The sequence below is a fragment of the Acinonyx jubatus genome, chromosome C1 (assembly GCF_027475565.1).
Source record: "Acinonyx jubatus isolate Ajub_Pintada_27869175 chromosome C1, VMU_Ajub_asm_v1.0, whole genome shotgun sequence".
NCBI classification, from domain to species: Eukaryota; Metazoa; Chordata; class Mammalia; order Carnivora; family Felidae; genus Acinonyx; species Acinonyx jubatus.
This window is the reverse complement of record NC_069381.1, coordinates 122,130,808-122,150,970: the sequence shown is the minus strand read 5'-3', so window position 1 is coordinate 122,150,970 and position 20,163 is coordinate 122,130,808. Positions and strand designations below refer to the sequence as shown.

The 20,163-nt window shown below is 40.9% G+C and overlaps 1 protein-coding gene across 13 annotated transcripts in view; it reads left to right on the top strand.

Moving 5' to 3' along the window:
- Nucleotides 1-20,163, top strand: part of NCKAP5 (NCK associated protein 5) — a 963,823-nt gene that overhangs the window by 851,512 nt on the left and 92,148 nt on the right. For all 13 annotated transcript variants that reach the window (XM_027055919.2, XM_027055920.2, XM_053214923.1 and 10 more), the window contains 3 exons: nucleotides 3,280-7,052; nucleotides 7,776-7,953; nucleotides 15,240-15,315. In XM_027055919.2, the coding sequence (XP_026911720.2) occupies nucleotides 3,280-7,052; nucleotides 7,776-7,953; nucleotides 15,240-15,315 (4,027 nt within the window). The remainder of the gene's footprint in view (nucleotides 1-3,279; nucleotides 7,053-7,775; nucleotides 7,954-15,239; nucleotides 15,316-20,163) is intronic.

Genomic DNA, 20,163 nt, shown 5'->3' with positions numbered 1-20,163 from the left:
TCTTATGTAATTTTTACACTCAGGTGACGGTCATCTGTAAATTTCATAAGGTCCTGTCTCAGAATGAATTGGAGTACCAGCACACCTGTCACATCTCACATAGTCCCAGTTTTCAAGGACCTAGCAAACTAGACCCAGCCCATAAAGACATTTAAATTTATATTATTTAAGAAACTTCTACAGTTCTTACCATGTACCAAGTACTCATTTAGTATTAACTTACATAATAAAGTCATGTATTATGAATTTTCACATGACTACAATAATAACTTGCATAATAATAAATATATGACCAATGGCTCTTTCATAATTCACAATTATTTTTTTTTAATATTCTTTTCTATAGAAACAGAAAGGAAGCCTGCAAGAGATGCATTAGGCTGCTCTGCATGGAGAAATCTGGATCTAATTCATGAATAATTACCATGTGCCACCCAGCTCTTTTAGTATTTCACAAGTATTAGCTCATTCAGTGCTCATAAGAGCCTATTTAAGTAGGTTTGCCTATTCCCCCATTGTACAGATGAGGCAATTGGGCTGCTGAGAAATTAAGTAACTAGCCAAAGATCTCATAGCTGGTAAGTGGCAGAGCTGGTTAGTTGGTTCCAGAACTTTCACTCTTTGCCATTCTGCTGTCGTGGCCCTGTTGAATCAGCCAAGCTTGAAATATTATTCAAATTATTGGGATGGACTGGTTACATTAAGACCAAGAATGTTATTAAAAAAAAAAAGCTGTGTGAAACCATTGTCCAGTCAAGAAATAGAAAAAGACTATGGACGTGGAACCTAGGCCCCTATGTTATCAGCAGCATCCTTCAGCCAATTGCACTGCCTCCCAGAGCAGCTGTTTTCCAGGCACAGCATGAAGCTGCCTGTGGAAATGCCAGCTCCTCCCTCATCTCTCCTATAGAAGATTCATGCTTTTTTTTTCAAGTTTCCAGATTGTTCCAAACTTTTCTCATGTTACTGAATACTATAATATTACTGAATTACTGAATACTATATATTTACTATATAAAAATTACTGAATTACTGAATACTATAAAACCTCCCAGGGCCCAGCTCTCTATCCTGTGAGATTAACCACATTCCTCAATTGGTTTTCCACAGGATGGAGAGCTGGGCCCTGGGAGGTTTATGGCCACTGGCCCTGGGATGAATCCAACCTCAGGAAGCCAGGCTTTAAAGAGGCAGAGGGAGCTCGGCTGAGCACATCTTCTATGGGTTTAACAAATCTGCCTTTTCAAGCTCTTGCAGAGTACTTCTGCCTGGCTTCTCTTCTTATTGTGAACGTGACTATCAGGATCATGGAGCTTCTTAGAAACCCAAGGAGGGGCAGCCCTCCCACTGGTTGGTCTCTAATACCCAAACTCACTAATGGGATTTCTCCTGATTTCCAAAGAAGTTTTATTGGCATAGAGGAAAAGGAGAGGAAAGGGGTGGCATCACCAAATAGCATCTATCCACAGCAACTTCTGATACTGGAGAGTTTTCTAAAGAAAATATATAATTTGACTTAAAAACAATCAACAAATAACAGATAAAAAAAATAAACACCATGTGTTGTAGATAGCAAGAGTAATTTTAATGGAAATGTCTTAGATGTAACCAAATGTTCACAGATTACTAAAAAGCCAAGGCTCCAACATGAAGTTTCTGACACTTTTTCAACCTCTGCACATGGTTTGTGGTCAGTTATGGGCGGGGGCAGCTGGTATGGAGATGCCAAGAGAAGTTGCACTGTTAGGCAAGGTGGGCACAGAGCACACATCTGAAACCACCAGATTCACTCATAGAAGTTCTTCACCTTTAATCATATAACCTTGAAAAAAAAAAAAAAAAGACTGAGGTCCGTGCCCAAATCCCACCGATTTCCCTGAGTCTTGGTATGCGATAAAACTCTGCAGGTTCCATTCAAGAGAGGGGTGCGAGGGGTGTGAAGATTGTCTACGATTATGTATGATCTCTATTATGACATTGACAATATAGAGAAGAGAACAGAGAGACTTGGCTCCAGTCACATAGAATTGCCAATGGGTATGCAGGCTCGAGAGCCAGCCTGCCTGGGTTCGAATCTCCGCAATGCTACTTTGGAACCGAGTCCCAGGAAGAGCCCTGGAAATCAGAGCTTTTGAAACCTTTGTTCCAACTCTTCCTTAAATGTGTAATCTTAAACAGACTAACCATGCTGCCTCTCAGTTTTCTCCCTAGTAAAACAGAATTGATAATATCTCCCTCGTGGTGTTGTTCTGAATATTAAATCAAAGCCCTGTTCCAGTGGTTGCTACACAGCAGATGGTCAGTAAATGCTACTTCTCTACTTCTGCCCTCCACTTCTGGTTAGCAATACTATGAGAAATATGAAGGTCTGTGTAGGATAGAATGGTTTTTCTGTGTCATTCTTAGTCAAAATCAGCACTAGTATTTGGGATGGTATGAAGAACAGAAAATTGACCTTTCATGGTAGGCAAATCATTACTATAGGGTTCTAGCAGCCAGTGTCCCACTGTTAGATGTATGTATGTGTTTCACAGATGTTCCCCTTCTATCAAAGAAAGTTATGAAGACCCAGAACTATCAAATTTTAGAATGGAAGGGACCATTAATATAGGGACCAACTTGCTTTTCCATTTACCCACTCTACCTCTTGTAAATACTGTACAATGAGGTCATATTGTCTTCTGATTATTTCCTAAGTGCACCTTCAACATATCTTCACTATTTTGGTCTTTGCCATCCCACTTCTTCTACCTGGAGATCATTTCCCCCAGGTTTCAGCCAAGGCAAACTCATCCTTTGTTTAGGGGCTAGGGAGGTTTGAAACACAGACACACGCACACAGACACACACACACACACACACACACACACACACACACACACACACACCAAAAATCTTCTTATATGCCTCTCATGGCTTTTCCAAACAGAGGTTTGACCTCTCTCTGAATTTCTGGAGTTCCTACTACATTCATACTCCTCGTTTGCCCCCTTGACTTCTGGTTATTTGTGTCAAGTCTCCTCTCCTCTGCTGGCTTGCTTGCTCCTTGAGGGCAGGGTCCTTATCTACTACTTTATTACATCATGGGCTACTTAGCTCAGAAGCTGGCAAAGCAGGGATTTGCTGCATAGTTAATGATTAATTAACATTAATTAATTAAGGTATGCATTTATAGAGGAATACTGAACCACCAGAATCAAGTCTAATCACGGACTTTTCCTTTTGGTAGTTGTGATCCACGTGATTCAGTGATGTCTGACATGTACTTTTCTTTCCTAGAAATCATCACAAAACTGGGATAAAAGGCTAAGTATTGACTCTTCGCTCCCAAGTGGCTTCGCTAGTCCAACAGATGAACTACCTCCCACTCGTATCAAGGAAAGTCACATTTTGGAAGGACTAAGAAAGCTACAGAAGCGAAAGGTGTTACTTGAACCCCCATCAGTGATAACAAAATGGGGTTATAAAGATTGCATGAACTCAAATGAAGGAATATATTCTCCAGGAATTAAGAGTAGCAGCATCAAGGGGTATCCCCACTGCAAACCAACTGACACGAGGAGCCCCAGCAAGGAGCCCCATGAGACATTTGTCTATGACACAGATTCCCACGATGATGCTGATGAGGACTCTTCCTCCTTAGCCTTGCTCCAGGCAGCTCCAAGTCAGGGCTGCAGGCTGCACAGTCATAAATTAACCCACAGTGTTTCTGACAGCCTATTTGGCTGGGAGCTGAATAGAAAACACTTTACAGAAGGCATGTCCTCAGTTTACCCCAGGGAAAGGCCTGAGAATCGGACCAGTTGTGCCAGCAACTGCCCCTTGGAGAGGATGCTGTGCCCAAGTGTGCAGGCGCCTCAAGTACAGAGAGAGAGGGAGCCACGCGGTCAGGGCCGTGTGGCTCTCAGTCTACAGCTTTCAGACACCGATGACAATGAAGCCTTTGATGAATTGCACATCGGTAGCAGTGACGAGAAAAGCCATTCAGACTTGTCACTGACTGCTGACACTGACAGATCCATGGAGAATCTGGACATCCTTATGGGGTTTGGAAAATCTCAACTGGGGTCTCCTGATGAGGAGGAAAAACAAGTGCCCATCCCCTTAGAGAGTAGACCAAAGACGTTTAGCTTCATTAAGCAGCAAAGGGTTGTAAAAAGGACTTCTTCAGAAGAATGCATTACCGTCATATTTGACGCGGAAGATGGCGAGCCTATTGAATTCAGCTCTCACCAGACTGGCTTTGTCACTGTTACCAGAAATGAAATTTCCATCAATCCGGCCCCTACTGGACCCAAGGCAGAACACACTGAAATTTTACCTCAGGGAATGGCTCATTTACAGCCAGGAGCTGCAGCAAGAGACTACACTTTCTTGAAGAGACCCGAAGAGGAAACTGAGAAAAACATTCCAAAAGATGACATAGATAATGTTACTGTGGCACCCGCTGGCTCTTTCAGCCCCAGGACAGTCACACAAAATACTCAGCGACCAAGATCGGCCAAACCAACACTCACTGTGTCATGCCAGAGTAATTCTAGGTCTTCAGTGTCCATGGGTATCTATCAGAAACAAAGTCTGACAAAAATCCCTGCCAGGGGCAAGTCTTCACCTCAGAAATCAAAAATGATAGAGCCTGAACTCTCCTCAAGAGTGCCCTCATTGGGCCCAGTGTCTCTTGAAAAATCACCAGCCTTAGCTCCTGGGAAGCTCTCACGGTTCAAGAAGACTGAGGGCCCAGCACCCCTTTTTGATTTGCAGCCAGATTCACACATTCCAAAACACCCTGGCCAACTTCCTCATGGCTCCAAAATGTCCAGCAGAAAGGATTGGGTCCAGTGCTCCAAGAGTCAGATTCCAGCATCACAGTTACTGCCAAGGCCCCTCAATGAGCCAGGTGACAATGGAGAACCCCCGACGAGGGACAAACACTGTGACCCTGGGCCAGAGGCAGGGATGAAATCACCTTCCCCCCCACCCCCTCCAGACAGGTCAGGCTCCCTTCTCGTCAGGCCCAGTTATGACTATTTGCCACCACCCTCATCTGCCAAGCCCGACACCAGGGTCCCCAATGAAACAGCAAGGACCATATTCAAATCCCCACCTCTGAAGGGATCCTCTGCTCCTATTATCTCTTCTAATCAGATCATGACAGAAGTGCCAGGGAAGAAACCTTCTATGGCCTTCAAAAAGCCTATCTTCACTCACCCTCTGCCCTCCACAGAAAGAGTGATTCAAACCAGATGTTCTGCTCATACCCCAACCAGCTCATTTGCTGTGATGGCCCCAGGGCCCCTAAAGGTCTCTCCAAAGAGAGGTGTCCCCAGAACCCCACCTCACCAAACGCTTGGGATCACACAAGCAGACACAGGGTTACAGACTCCCAAGAATTGTCCTTCAGCCCCTGAGCCACTGGAAATATCGTCCCCCCAAAGTGTGTCCCCAGGAAGAAAAGGACAAATGAATGACTGTGTCCCCACCTCACCCAAGCCTGCCTTCTTAGGGGCGAATGAGTCACCATCATCTCAGGGTAACAGTCACTCATCATCACCCTCCTCCAAAAGCCATAACACCCCACATGGTTGTCAAAGCGCTCATGAGAAAGGGCTGAAAACTCGCCTCCCGGTTGGGTTCAGAGTTCTCATGAAATCTCCCCAATTGCTCAGGAAAAGTTCTACAGTGCCAGGGAAACATGAAAAAGACAGTCTGAATGAAGCCTCTAAAAGTTCTGTGGCTGTGAGCAAGGCTAAGCCAGAGGATGCTGGGAATCCAGTGAGCATGGAGACCACAGTGGGAGAAAGAACTGTGACTCCACTGTGTTTTCAGGCACAAGGCAGTTTGGCTGAAGGGCTTCCCCTGGAAACGGCAATGCCAGAGTCATTGGATAATAGCATCCTTGGGGCTGATGGAAAAGATGGGGTAGAAAACAGGGCTGTGAAAAGATCCCTTTCCTCCAATAAGCCACACTTAAAACCAGCTCTAGGCATGAATGGAGCCAAAGCCCGCAGCCAGAGTTTCAGTGCTCACTCGGGTGACAAGCCCCCTACTCCCCCCATGGAAGGGCCAGGCAAAGTTCGAACTCAGATTATTACCAACACCGCTGAGAGAGGCAACTCCCTCACCCGACAGAGCTCCTCCGCGGAAGTCTCGCCCAACAAGACCCCTTCTGCTCCCATGTCTGACAGTCTCCCCAGCGTGGGGAGGCCTCTGGGACATCTCTCCACCAGGCAAGGCTCCCTAGGGAGTGCAGGCAGCAGCCCCAGTAGCCAGCATGGGAGCCCAAGCAAGTTGCCTTTGAGGGTCCCTCCAACATCTGAAGGGCTCCTTGCCCCCTGTGGAATGGAAGACAAGCAGGGCTATGCAGAGGGAGGATGTCCCACCATGGCTGTCCCTGAGGAACCAAACAGTGACCACTACACATGCCCACCCGCCCCAACAGATTGCCCACGAGCCCCGCAGAATCTGGGGAGGACAGAGCATCCACACAGTTTTGAAACAAGCAGGACCTCCAAGCTAGAAACTTCTGGAAGGTGTCCAGATACTTCTACAACCAGGACTGGTGCTGTGAGCCCCGAAGCCCCCCTCTCACCCACAATTGAAGAAAAGGTCATGTTGTGCATTCAGGAAAACGTGGAAAAGGGCCAAGTGCAAACAAAGTCCCCCTCTGTGGAAGCGAAGCCAAAGCCGGGGCCTTCTTTAGCCAGCTGGTTTGGTTTTCGGAGGAGTCGACTTCCAGCTCTCAGTAGCAAGAAAATGGATGTCTCCAAAACCAAAGTGGAAAAAAAGGATGCAAAAGGTTTGGGGTTTGGAAACAAACAGCTAAAATCGGAGAGAAAAAAAGAGAAAAAGAAGCCTGAGCTGCAGTGTAAAATGGAAAATGAGCTTGCCAGGAACACTAGGTTGGCACAGAGTCCGGACAATAGTTTACAAAGCAAAAATAATTTGAAGACCCCACAAGACATCTATGACCAAACGAAGTTTGAACCAAGAAGTAGACCCAGCCCTGTCACATGTTCAACGAAAGATGCATTTATGACGGAACTTTTGAACAGGTAAGGTCTTGGCAAAGAGGGTGGCAGTGTCAAGGGGTCCCCCCCCAAAACAGGGAGGGTCGTTTGCTTCCTGCACATGAAATGCTAGTCAAGCATGTTTTCATGCAAACAGAAATGCACAGTGGCAGCAGTCTTTTGTACATTAGCCAGAATTTAAACAATGAAATAAAAGTTAGCCATAAAATGATAATTTAGTCCATGTTACTTTGTTAACCAAATCAATGGTCTTTGAAATTAAAGAATGGTAAGTTTTATCAAGGTTGATAGAAATTCAGCCTACACTGGGACCGTGGATTGTACCCACATGGCATGAAATGGAAGAAAATTACACATACGTTTTAAGGTATGCCGACCTCATTGATTGTGCCAAGCAAGCAAACGTATACTTAGAAACGTTCCAGAGGTAATTATATTTCCTGCTGATCTCAAGCCAGACATGTATTTAGCAATCACTCTTCAGTGGCTTTTATTTTGCTCCCTCCTTCCCCCATCTCACAAGCAGTAAGTAAGTAAATAAATAAATAAATAAATATCAAATCTAAACTGACACACTCCTGGGATGTCAGATGAAGATCTGATCAAGGCCACTGACAAACATTTATTACTCAAAGGTTTAAAGACAAAGAGATACTAAGAGGTTATCTTAAACATCAAAGGATTGGGAAAAGTAGTGATTGAAGAAGAGCAATGTAATTTATCAGAGGAATCACTTTCTACCTGCAGAGTTGATAAGAAAGCCGCTCAACAGACAGAAAGTGGATCAAATAATGTTTCCTGCAGGAGTGTGTTAAAGGGCAGCTCCCAGGGTTCCTGCCTCACCAGCAGCTCTAGGAGCACTCAAGGAAACCACAAGAAAAACATCAAAACCAAAGCCGATGTGGAAATACCGAAAAGCTCCCTGGTAAGTGCTCCCCCCATCCTGGTTATGAAGTGAATCTGGTTGGGTTCTTTCTAGCTAAGCTGATGGCAATGTACAAGCACAAGATTATCAGGTGAATGGGGGGAGAAAGTTCAAGGAAAAGGAGAGACACCTGGTGACAGCAGAGAAGTGAGAGCAATATTGCAAATGGAGTCGCTGCCTCCAGGATCTTTTCTGGGTTAGCTGCCTTTCAGGGCAGTATAACCAGAGTGCCTGCAACTGACAGGCTGGTGTCATCTTCAGATTAGCCTCCTATGCAGGGGATTTGTTTTGATGATCATTTCCAGCAACACAAAAAGGCGTGGACATGATTATAAAACATAATAGCGCTAAACAATTGGAGAGATTGTTGGCTACTTTGATGGCTCGATTTAAGCACTGTTCTTTTTTTTTTTTTTTTTTCCCTGAAAGCTGTATGTACCAATTCCTCTCACCTAGACAGAAAGTATTGAAGAAATCTATTTTGGAACTTGATTCCCTATTATTGAGTCTCTTAATTATGAAGTGAAAAGCTCAACTCAGGGGTAATTTCTTTTAAGAAACGAAAAGGCCTGGGTAGCTCAGTTGTTAAGTGGCTGACTCTTGGTTTTGGCTCAGGTCATGATCTCATGATTCATGAGATCTGGTCCCAAGTCTAGCTCTGTGATGACAGCATGGAGTCTGCTTGGGGTTCTCTATCTCCCTCTCTCTCTTCCCCTGCCCTCCTCATGTGAGCTCTCTCTCGTTCTCTCTCTCTCCCTCTCCCTCTCTCAAAAATAAATATTTAAAAAATGAAAGAGTATTTTTATATTTCCCCAGGATATGCTTGTTTCAAATATTTTGGTTTTAAAATTACCTTAAATTGCATTTGCTCTCCTTACCTTCTTTCTGTTCTTGCATAATTGATTTGGTGATATTTATTGTTCCTTTGTATAAGTTTTGAAGCACTTCCACAAACAAAAAGAAATTCTTTTTATAGAATTACTGTATCCATATGTTTTTGTAGTATAATAAAAGAGATTGTAAAATATGGTACATACTACCATTTTCTTAGGGAAAACCTGAAATATAAAGTAATTATACATTTTTTTTCTAGAGTGTTTCACAGGAGATTTTAGAAGTAATCATGATTGGCATTCATTATTATTAATTACTAGTTTAATGAATTCTTGATATTTAGGGTCCCTTAGAATTTCATAGACATAATTTAATTTAACACAAATGCACATTTTTCTTTCAAATAGCTTTGGACTCGGAAGAGCTATAAAGTTTTTGTTTTTTTGTTTTTTTTTTTTTCAAATGCTCTGAAGTCATATTGCAAACTAGGTCCTTGCAAAAGTTTCCCCCCTCCTTTTTCTTCTGGGCTTCCATGGTATCCTCCCTTCTTTGAAAATGTAGATGTCCCCCGCATTGTAAAATCACAAATTATAAGCATATGTAAGGCTGCCCTTGTAGTGTCACCGAAAGGAAAGAGAGAATGAACAGTGTGGAAACGTGCAATATGCCAGAAATTCAATCCAACTGATCTAAAACTTTGATAGCCTGGCAGAGCCTCTTATCAGAGGCACTCAATTTAACTATGCCCCATTTAATATGTTTCTGACAGCTTAGGGTATATATCTTTGCTGCACAGAAATACCAAAAAAACAAAAAACCTTTGTTTGGCTTTCACAATTTCATTTTTACTTTCTCGTTACTTCCTAACACTACAGGAAGTGTTTTTTGTCTCTCGTGCTTTTTGTCTCTCGTCTTCAGTCTTTCACTGAATTACTATATTTCTATATTACTATATTTCAGGGTAGTAATAAGTGTCCTTTGGTCCTTCCAGAATATTAGCAAGAAACATTCTTATTATTTTCTGTGAAGTACAAAGATTACTTAACCACCCCAAAATACATAATCAATAGGGATATGCTAATTTTTTCTAGTTAGCTGCAAGAGGAAATTAGTCATGCTGGGAAGCTTTTCCATACAGAGGAATATTATTAACCTGGATAGTTGACCACCTAGTCTTTTTTTTTTTAATGTAAAATGCAGTGGGTTTTTTTTGTTTCATCTCCATAATCATCAATGTGGAATGGACTAAAATTACTAATTTCAAAAAGGACATTGCCATAGTCTCCTTTGGGACTAGTACAAGACTAGCAGTGAAAACCTATTTATTATATGTTATCAGCCTGTACAGGAAGGAAATTCGTTGCAAAATAGGATATATTCTAATACCATAGCACATTGATGGGAATGCCCACAAACCTATTAAAATTCAGAGTTTGAGGGAATTTTCCCCTACTAGAGCTCAAGGTAAATTTCCCATTTGCTTATTTTAAACTCTATTGCAGAGAATCTTTCTGACAGTATTCACTCGGGATGAAAACAGTAGCTACGCATAATACATTACGTGTCACATGGGTTTTGTTTTGTTTTGTTTTTTAGTGAAATCACTGTTCAAAATGTTATAATATACCACCATCTCTTCCCTTTACACACCAAGACTATATTCAGTTATGAGGGTCCTCAGGGATTGTATTCTAATCTATGCTGATACATGAGCATTTCCATACATGTAACAAATTCATGTATGTAGCAGACCTGCACTGCATTCACTGGTAGCTGCATATCAATACCCATTTTCAGGATTGCTAGATACATTTTAAAATATGTGTAAAAGTCCCATTAATTCTTTGCTGAATTCAATCTTTTTCTCTTTTCAGAACCTTAATTAGAGGCTTATGTCCCCATTTAGGCCATCATTCACAGACCACTTAGCTCTAATTTTTGTGTAATTTAGACAAGGGCCATGTTACTTTGTACTTCTACTTGAATTATATAAAATCATGACAAGAGGGGAAAAGGCATCCCCAGGAAAGATTGCATAGGTATTAAGTAAATAAGAAAGAAAGAAATGCACTCTACTTGCTATGTGTTATAAATCCTTCCTTCCTATGGATTCAGATAATTTTGTGTAATAAGAAGTCTCAAGGGAAGACAGCTCCAGGCTCCTACTTGACTATCACTGGACAAAATAAAAATTGTTAACAAAATTAACGAGATCGTATACCTTATTCATGCACTGGGAAGAGATGGCCGTTTTAATATGGGTATTTTAATTTAAATTATGAGTATTTTTTTCAGCCAGTGTCCCATAGTGTGAAAAAAATCACATATGCTAATTAAAAAAGCATCAAATACTATCCCATGAAAATGATACGGTGGTGATGAAATAGCATAAAATAGTACAATAATTACGCAAATTGTTATCATCTGATTAAGTTCTGCAAAATGTTGTAATTTCAACATCCTTAATTGAACAGTTCTGTACTAAATGCATTTTGATGCTAATAAGAAGCATGCATATTTTGCCCTCCTCCTGCAAATTTTTTTAAATGACTAACTTTTTCTAAAAGTAATGCCTTTTCGAGTTTTCCTTCCAAAGATCGCTTCTTGTCTCACTTAAGTTCATTATATTCTGTTCCTTTGCAATAAATGTTGACAATACAATGTTGTTTTTTGGGAAGCAGTTTATGTTGGGATGATTTATAGAAGACATAGAAGCAGAATTCCAAATGAAGGGTATCCCCAAATGTTGGGTGTGTGTCTGTGTGTGCATGTGTTGAATTATTTTTTCCATTTTCCTTCAGGGTCCTTTGTAAATTCATTCCTCCCTGTCTTTTCTAATTGTAGGGGTGAATAGAATATAATGGGCACAGTGACACTTTACTGGTTTCCTGTTAGGGATTAGTATTTGGTACAGTTCTTAACTACAACTGCAGACCCCAAAAGATGGACAGAAGTTGGAGGTGTACCATTAGAAGGCCCCTGACATACTGACAACAAACTTAAACCGAAAATAGCCCATAGTTATTGCTTGAATTACCTGCTACTTCTTATCAAATAGGACATTACTGACATTAGGTTGTGTCTGTTTCTGGTAGAACAATGCTTGAGAAAATTCTACATCTCTAATCACTATTCTTTTCTGAGCCAAACTTCTGGGTTTTGTGACCACTCCTATCTTTGAAGGGCTTTGTCACGTGAAGATCGTCCCACTTGTGCCTATCTTTGGCAAATTCTTAATCTTGAGTTGGCAGCCCCTGATCCCCAGCAAAGTTCCTACAATGACTCACCAATACCCAGACCCTGTGCGATCAAGAATGAAAATTCATTTTAAATTCAGCCAATGAAAAATATAATTAGCAAGGGGAATCTGCTGCCAAAACAAATCATGCCCCTCATTTCCATAGGCAAATGGATTTTTTTTTAATTCCTCGCCACTTCACATTGGAATCTACTTGTATAGATGATTAGAACTAACAAGTATGCCATTCTGAGGCATGCCTCATTTTCCACTCCTTTGCTAGTTCTTCACCCATCTTTGGATCTTCCTCTCATGGGTCATCTACTCCTCACGGGTCATCAGCCTAGGAAAGCTGAAAGAACCAGGGACCTTGTCTGCAAGCCCTGTTCCTCTGATAAATACCCAGAGGCCACGTTTAACATTTGCTGTTAAGCACAGAACGCCCTAGAAAAGTTCTGACAGAGAGCTGGAAGGTAGGACAAAAGGATGGCCTTTTTTTTTCTGTCTTGAATATGATACTTGGAGAAAAGTGGTGGTGAAGTTCCACAGATTGGTTAAGAAACAAGAAGGGAAGGGAAGCAGGGAAGTTACACACACACACACACACACACACACACACACACGTGCGTGCACACACACACATACATACACTCGGAAAATTTTTGCTACTCTTAAATAAAAATGTTGCTTATATATACGTGGAGCCATCTACATACGTGGAGTACTGCCTACATATCTAACTGCCAAACACTAAAAAAATATCCTAGTTCTTGGGAAGGTCTAGAAAGGACATCTGTGACAGTATCATGCACTATGAAAAATTTAATTATAGCAATGAATAGGGGCCAGGAGTGCCCCCTCTAACACTGAAATCCTTTCTGACCTTGAAGAGATCACTAACCCTGTATGAGCCTCTTTTCCTCATCTGTAAGATGAGAATCTTATTTTAATTATTGGAATCTTTAGTTTAGAATCTCACAGGCTGATAAAGATGATGATTCATCTATATTCCAGCAGGTTAGCAGGGCACCCCCAGTTTAGGAAAACCTAAAGGAAATATTATTTTACATAACAGGTAAGGAAAAACATTAAATATGTTGGCATAAGAGTTGGTATGCACTGAAAATACAAGCAGATTTCCTTGATGTGTCTATAAATGTGATTGGAAGCTTCAGATTGGGTTGATGGAAATGAAGGTGTTTTGGGATCCCTTTTTCAGTGAGTCTTTTGATCGCCTTGTCACAAACAGATCCCTGAGCTAGGCAAAGCTTGGAAGGCAAATAAGTAACACATTAGCCTTGCTGATGCTCATGGCATTTTTCTTCTCTGCTGTGCATAAATGTCCACTACTGAAAACAGAGATTATTGATGAAGCCTTCCCCCCCACCACAGCCTGCCCCATTCCCTAACTTTCCTCTTCTGGACATGCTAACAAACAGGGGGATGCCTGCAGAGCAAAAGGCTAATGAGGAAAGAAAGTGAGGAAGCATGGCCTCTGGATATTGAACCCTTGGTCTCTCCTTGTGAGGTTCAGGTAGCCATCTACATATTCTCTTGAGTCCACCACCATCTGACTATCAGCATATACAGAATAAGCACCAATTCCATTCTGATATTGGAACTGCAGTCTTAAGATATAAATATTGGTCTTATTCCATTAAATATGAAAAACAGGTAAAAGCTAAATGTATCTCAAGGTCATTATGTACCATATGACTTTCAACATTGCAAGTATGAAATAAGAGTTTCTTGGCATTCCACTCAAGCCCCTGCACATGTCCACTGACAGCCTCTAATGCATGTGCCTAAGCAGAACTCCATTGCATTCAGTGCATGGTTCACATCATTATCATTGGCTGCCCAGGTGACCGATGGGGATATATTTTAAAAGGGCTTTTTGGGTCATTCTGCCAAGGACCACAAGCTGCCTTGATATTGAAGCCAAGTCTACTGGCATAGTCAAATGGACATTTGAGAACAACAAATTTCCCTCAAATGAACACAAATCTGGAGTCGGTACTACTGAGTTTGAATCCTGGTTCCACCACTTGGGTAATTACTTGTCTGTTTCTTCAGGAGGAGGAGGCTAACAATAGCACCTAGCATTATTCTAAGGATTATGAGATCATAGGCATTAAGAGCTCAAACAGCTCCTGCTCTATAGTATTTAAGAGCTTGCTTTTTAAATTATGGCTGGTACCGGGGCACTGGGGGGGCTCAGTCAGTTAAGCATCTGACTCTTCTGTTCAGATCATGATCTCACGGTTTGTGAGTTTGAGCCCCACATCGGGCTCTGCACTGACAGCTAGGAGCCTGCTTGGGATTCTCTCTCTCTCCTTCTCTATCTGCCCCTCCCCAACTCTTGCACTTGCTTTCTCTCTCTCTCTCTCTCTCTCTCTCTCTCTCTCTCTCTCTCTGAAAATAAATATACTTAAAAAAATCTTAAATTATGGTTGGTACTGATAATGTTATTGTTGCTACTACTGTCACTAGATTGAGAAGGAGGGGACCTGAGTTGTAATCCCAGCATTTCCACTTACAATATGTTTATGGAAACTTACTGGATCTCAGAATTCTCATTTGTAAAACACTGTGACTTTATTCAGGTCTCTAGAGTTCTGCTGAATGCTACCCCATTCAGCATCTGGATATTTCAACTGAAATATAAGGGGAATGTTTTTGACCTAAAAAATCGATATGAATGTGTCACTGCTCTAGTCCACTAAGCATACATCATAGTCACCTTATGTTTCATCACAGAAAGAACAAAAAAAACAATTTTCTTAGAGAGTTACATTCCAGGAAAGGGTCAGGAGATCTAAGTATATTTCTTTCTTCTTATTAAAATAACTTGTGGTGAAAGTCACTGTCTCTGGAGGAATTATATGTCCTTTGACTTTAATTTTTCCTAACAGCTATGACTTTATTAAGTATTAAAAGCCAAAGCTATTATCTCTAATTTTTTTTTGGAGAATTAGTTACCCTGAAAATCCTCATTTTCAGGTCTGGGGTTATATTTCTGAAAATATGCTTTTGTGATTAAAACTTGTCATAAAGCCAAGTGAATGAAGAGTCTTTGTATACGTATATGTACATACACACCCTGAGTCACACATGCCCACATTTTTTACAGAACCAACCATCATTCTGAGGATTGCAGACAATCTGTTGAATGTAATAAAGAAGAACTTACAGTATTTTCTTCTTGCCACAGATAAAAGAAGCAAGCGGAGACCTGCAAGAGGATGAAGATGTGATCGCGGAGACCACATTTCAGAGCCACATCATAGGTAAACATCCACGTCATGTACATCTTCATGGGTGATATTTTTTTAATGCAACCTTCTTGCAGATACAGTGTGTTCCTACAGAGCACATCCCATGCCTCACCTCTGTGAGCACTGGGTCTTAACCTCTCACACAGGCTTCCTTTTATCTTCTCAGACATTGGAAGCTACCATAAAGTAAGGGGTTCAAAGCAGGACCTATAGAGAAAACATGCGTGTTTTCAGAGCAATGCGCTGCAAACTGATGAGAAGTAGGTACTTGTCAGGATGAAATGAAAACAATACTGAGTGTAAATAATTTCTCTGAGGAAAAAAATCAACTTTGAATCGATCCAGCTTCTATAATTGTCTCAAGAAGCATTCTGCACAACTGCCATAGAAATGCGGGGTGGTAGCTTTCTTAAATGGGATCATTTTTTAATTGAATATGTTTTACACACAGAACCTAATAGATTTCAGTGTACATGGCTTGCCGAAACTTCACAACTCATTTTCTTCATCATTTCTGTTAGAACCCTGATTACAAGTATCCGTGTGTGTGAAATAAGTTTGATTTGTTCAGCTATTTCTTAAAATCGTGCCTAGGCCTAGGTGGAAGGAACTCAGCTTCCCAACACGAAAAGACTTTGCTGACCTTTTGCTGACCTGTTTTCAGCAGCCAGGAGGTAACTGGTGGAGTAGTTGTCTGTGACTATAATCCTGTCAGGTGATAGCAGCCACCTTGGACGATGACAGAATTAGTTTTTCCTCAGGCTCTAAAAATAGCTATGAAAGCAAGCATGCCAATTAAGGAGGTTTACACCAGATACCAAGGCATGATGGAATAATTTCTTCCAATCACATTTGGGTATAGCAGTTGATATCGAATCCTATGTTCTAGGGAATGACAGCCCCACACATTTCTGGTTTCTAGTCTGGTTAGAGTATCCACTGCTCCTGTATCTTCAGCTGCCAGCTCCAAGCACCTCCCCACTCTTTGGGTCCTATAGAGACCCTCCATGGCTGGTTTTCTCGTGTACCCGGAAGTCTTCTGCAAACTGTAATCTACAGTTTCTCTCAGAGAGTTATTGTACCCCCACAGCTTAATGAGACCGGCACTCCATTATTATCCTTTCCATTTGTAATTGAGGAGCCAAAAACCTTAACAAACAGCTGAATGAGTGCAGTCTGAATAAGATTATTATTCCAAGAAGACATCTTTTATTATAGTTGTCAATGTAAAATGCTTAAATTGGTATCAGTTCTGTGTAGCTAGCTAATATGCAAGTTAAATATTGTTTAACAACCTTCAAACATGACACTATGTAATGCCCTGCTGGATCATCATTTTTCTATAATGAGGTGTTCTTGGGCCTGTAAAATAACATATAAAATTAGAGGCTGATTTTTTTTTAAAAGAACTACAGTAATGTATGCTTTCGTAGGCTAGTGATTTTTTAGGTTTGCACTGTTTGACCCAATAGCTAGTCACCACATGTCGCCATTTCAGGTTCAGTTCTAATTCATTAAAACTATGTCATATTAAAAATTCAGTTCCTCAGTGGCACTGCACACATTTCACGTGCTCACTGGCTACATATCCTATGTGGTCTGTGTGCACATTTCCATCATCACACAGAGCTCTGTTGGAAAGTGCTGCTTTAGAGTACTCTCCTGGAAGTAAATTTGGACCATGCTTATGACAGAGACCTGACCTGGTCTTCACACTATGGAGATTTATCTCCTCAAACTAGGGGGGAACTATGTGAATAAGCTGCTATCAGCTACCAATAAAACAACAACTGCAAATCTGAGTAATCATTATATGGAATAAAGCCATTTGATCATTTTACACAATTAAAAAAACTGGAAAAAGGAAAACATGAAAGATGGGTAGCAAGTCAACAATGTTATCAAAAGCCCTGGCTTTTTGTCCTCAGACCTGTTGGGTTGCAAATTGATTTCCACCACTCTGGGCATTCCTTTATATTCAAGGTGCAAAGTATAAGGAAGAGTAAAAGCTCCATCACAATCCACCCCCTAGACTCCATCTTACATGTCGTTGAGGAGAACCAGATTATAAAGACAATCCTGGCTGCAAAGGATGCTGGGAAAGTCAGTATATTGCTACTGTTTACTGCATAAGGTAGCAGAGAGGACAGGGTTGAGAACATTCCCTGGGTTAATCAATCCATAAGATCACTGCAAACCTTGTAAAAACTTCATCCATTTGAAGACTGAAGGAGACTCAACAAACAAGTGGGTATTTCTCTTTATTCCACAAGAATGACTGAGAAGGTATTTTTAGCATGCTGGTAAACCCAGTATTCTTCATTTTGTCTAAGCTAAGTATTGTCACATAGCCTCAAAATGTTATATAAGCATAGAATGTGCTTTGCAACCGAGCAAATCTAAATATGTTATCCTTCTAACCAAATAACAGCTAATGTCATTAACAAAGAAGAATAATCAGAAAATTTGTGAATCTGAATGTTTACATTTTTGTCATGTTAGTTTAATAAATATTAGGAGTTGGTTATAACATAAAGTAGTGTTAACTAAGCCTGTTTTATATTGAAATTCAAGATTCATAAATTAACTAAAATAATACAACTAGATTTTTTTCTTTAAAATCACCCTGATAAATGTCAGACTTCCACGTTAATAAACAACAAGAAAATGACTAGCCCAGCCTAATAGAAGTGCTAACACAAATGATCACAAAGCTCATATTTCTAATTGTTCTTTCCTGCTATTTAACTATAATAGGTTCACCCTGTGTATTATATTAATTATCTAATGGGATTAAATGATCAGTAGGAATTCAAAAAACATTGTTTCATATTAAGAACACTGGCCAGTGATAGTATCAAAAATAATCCTCTAAGCAGAGGCAGAGGATCTGGAAATTCCTCTAAAGAGGAGGAAATGTCTTTGAGGAGTTTAAGGAAGAAACCAAGCAGAATTGAATGATATCCAAGAAAACAAGGATTCATGGTAGGCTCTAGTGAAATGAAGGATATGTATTATTTTCTCCAAATTTAAAAGAGTTACAAAGAATAATCTGTCCAATAGCCCAATGGTCAAATGTCCCAGTGCCCCATGGCTGCATGAAATCTATTTACCCTCCCCTGTTGGCTGGTTGCCCTCTTTGTCTCTTAGTTCTAAAGGAAGGCTTCTGGCTCCTATGACCAAAGGAGAGCATGACAAAGGGCATTGTCTAGCCCCAAGAATCTGGCTTTCTTTGGGTAGCTCTGTGGAGTTGCTTGGTACCCTCCTACCCACCTCAGGAATTTCCCCCAAGTGATCTTTCTGTCCTCCTCCTTTTTCCATTCTTCCCCAAACTGGCCTTAGCCAGCAGCTAATATATTATGCAGGAGGATAACAGGTACTCAATAAAGATCCCCTTTGACTTACTTATCAGACTATTCACCAGTTTATTTCCATTTTCCTGGGACATTTCATTTCATTTCATTATCCCTTGCTCTCTCCTAGACTTTAGCTAGCCAATCTGGTAGACTAACTCACATCAGTGGAGTAATAGGTGAAGCAGGTATCTTTTCAGGTCACATATTTGCATTATAACAAAGACTCAAGAAAAGTTTTACCTCCAGTTAAGAGGAACTCTTGAAACTTTTATTAAAGTTTCAGGCATTCACATCACTGCTTTGAGCAAATTATGGGGTGAGGAAGAATGGACAGAATTAACCTGATTTCAGACAATAAATAGCACAAGGCACAGTGCCAGGGAGGAAAAATTATTTTGTCATATAACTGTACTTTTGAGAAATAGACTGCCTGAAGGCTAAGCAGCGGGACAAAGCTGTGTTGAGCCAAGTAGAGAAGATTTAGATAACCGGCTACAATCACCATTTCACCTCTGCCTAATATACAGACCTCGTTCTCCTAACCTTTTCTCACTCAGCCATACAGCATGGAATCCACATCGCATTGTGCCCAGTCTGGAGTTTGATACAAACAGAAAGGATGAAAGGGTCATATGACACATAGTTTCTATTGTCACATTCCAATGAAGGTCTAGGAATGCAGTAGCTTCTTCACACAGCAGAGGAGAGAAGGCCTGGGCTGAGGTCAAAGTGTCTCTGGCTGTGGTTCTTAGGAGAGAAAGAGAAAGTCTCACAGACGCTTGAATCAAGTACCTCAGTTACATGGAGAATTTAAGAATCAAAACCTAGATGTGGATCTCATCTGAATGGAATGAGTTCTGGAACATATCTTATTATATTAATATTGATGTGGTTTGGAGTGTTGGGGTTCAGAACCTACGGCCAACTTTCTTGAGATGTCTTCGGTGTAAAAAGGTGGTTTTATTAAAGCATAGGGACAGGATCATGGGAAGAAAAAGCTGCACTGGGGCTGTGAAGAGTGATCATATAAGATTTTCTGTCCTATGGAGGGGAGATATTAGGGCTCCAGGAAATTGAGTCTATAGGTTTCTAGAGATTGCTTTTTTCTTGTAAATCATTAAGACAGTTGCAAACATATTGCAACATGGTTGGGGCTAGGGGGTGCAAGGGTGTTAGCTTTGCTTTGTCCTTAGCTTGCCTTTTGCTCCCTCATCAATATTAATGACCTAATACAATATGGTCAACCGTCATTATCTGTACATAGATTATACAGCTTGAATTACCCAGACCACAATTATTTTCAATCCAAGACTGGATTTCCCTTAATTATTAGTATCAGTAGGGTTAGATTCAGATGGAAGTGAATGATACCCCAAAATACAGCGGTTTAAATAACAACAGAATTTTCTTGCTGTCACACAGAACAGTCCAGAAGAAGGTAATCCAGGATGTTAGGACAGTGCCAGACTTCTCCTATCTTGCCCCTCTGGTTTATATGTTTTCC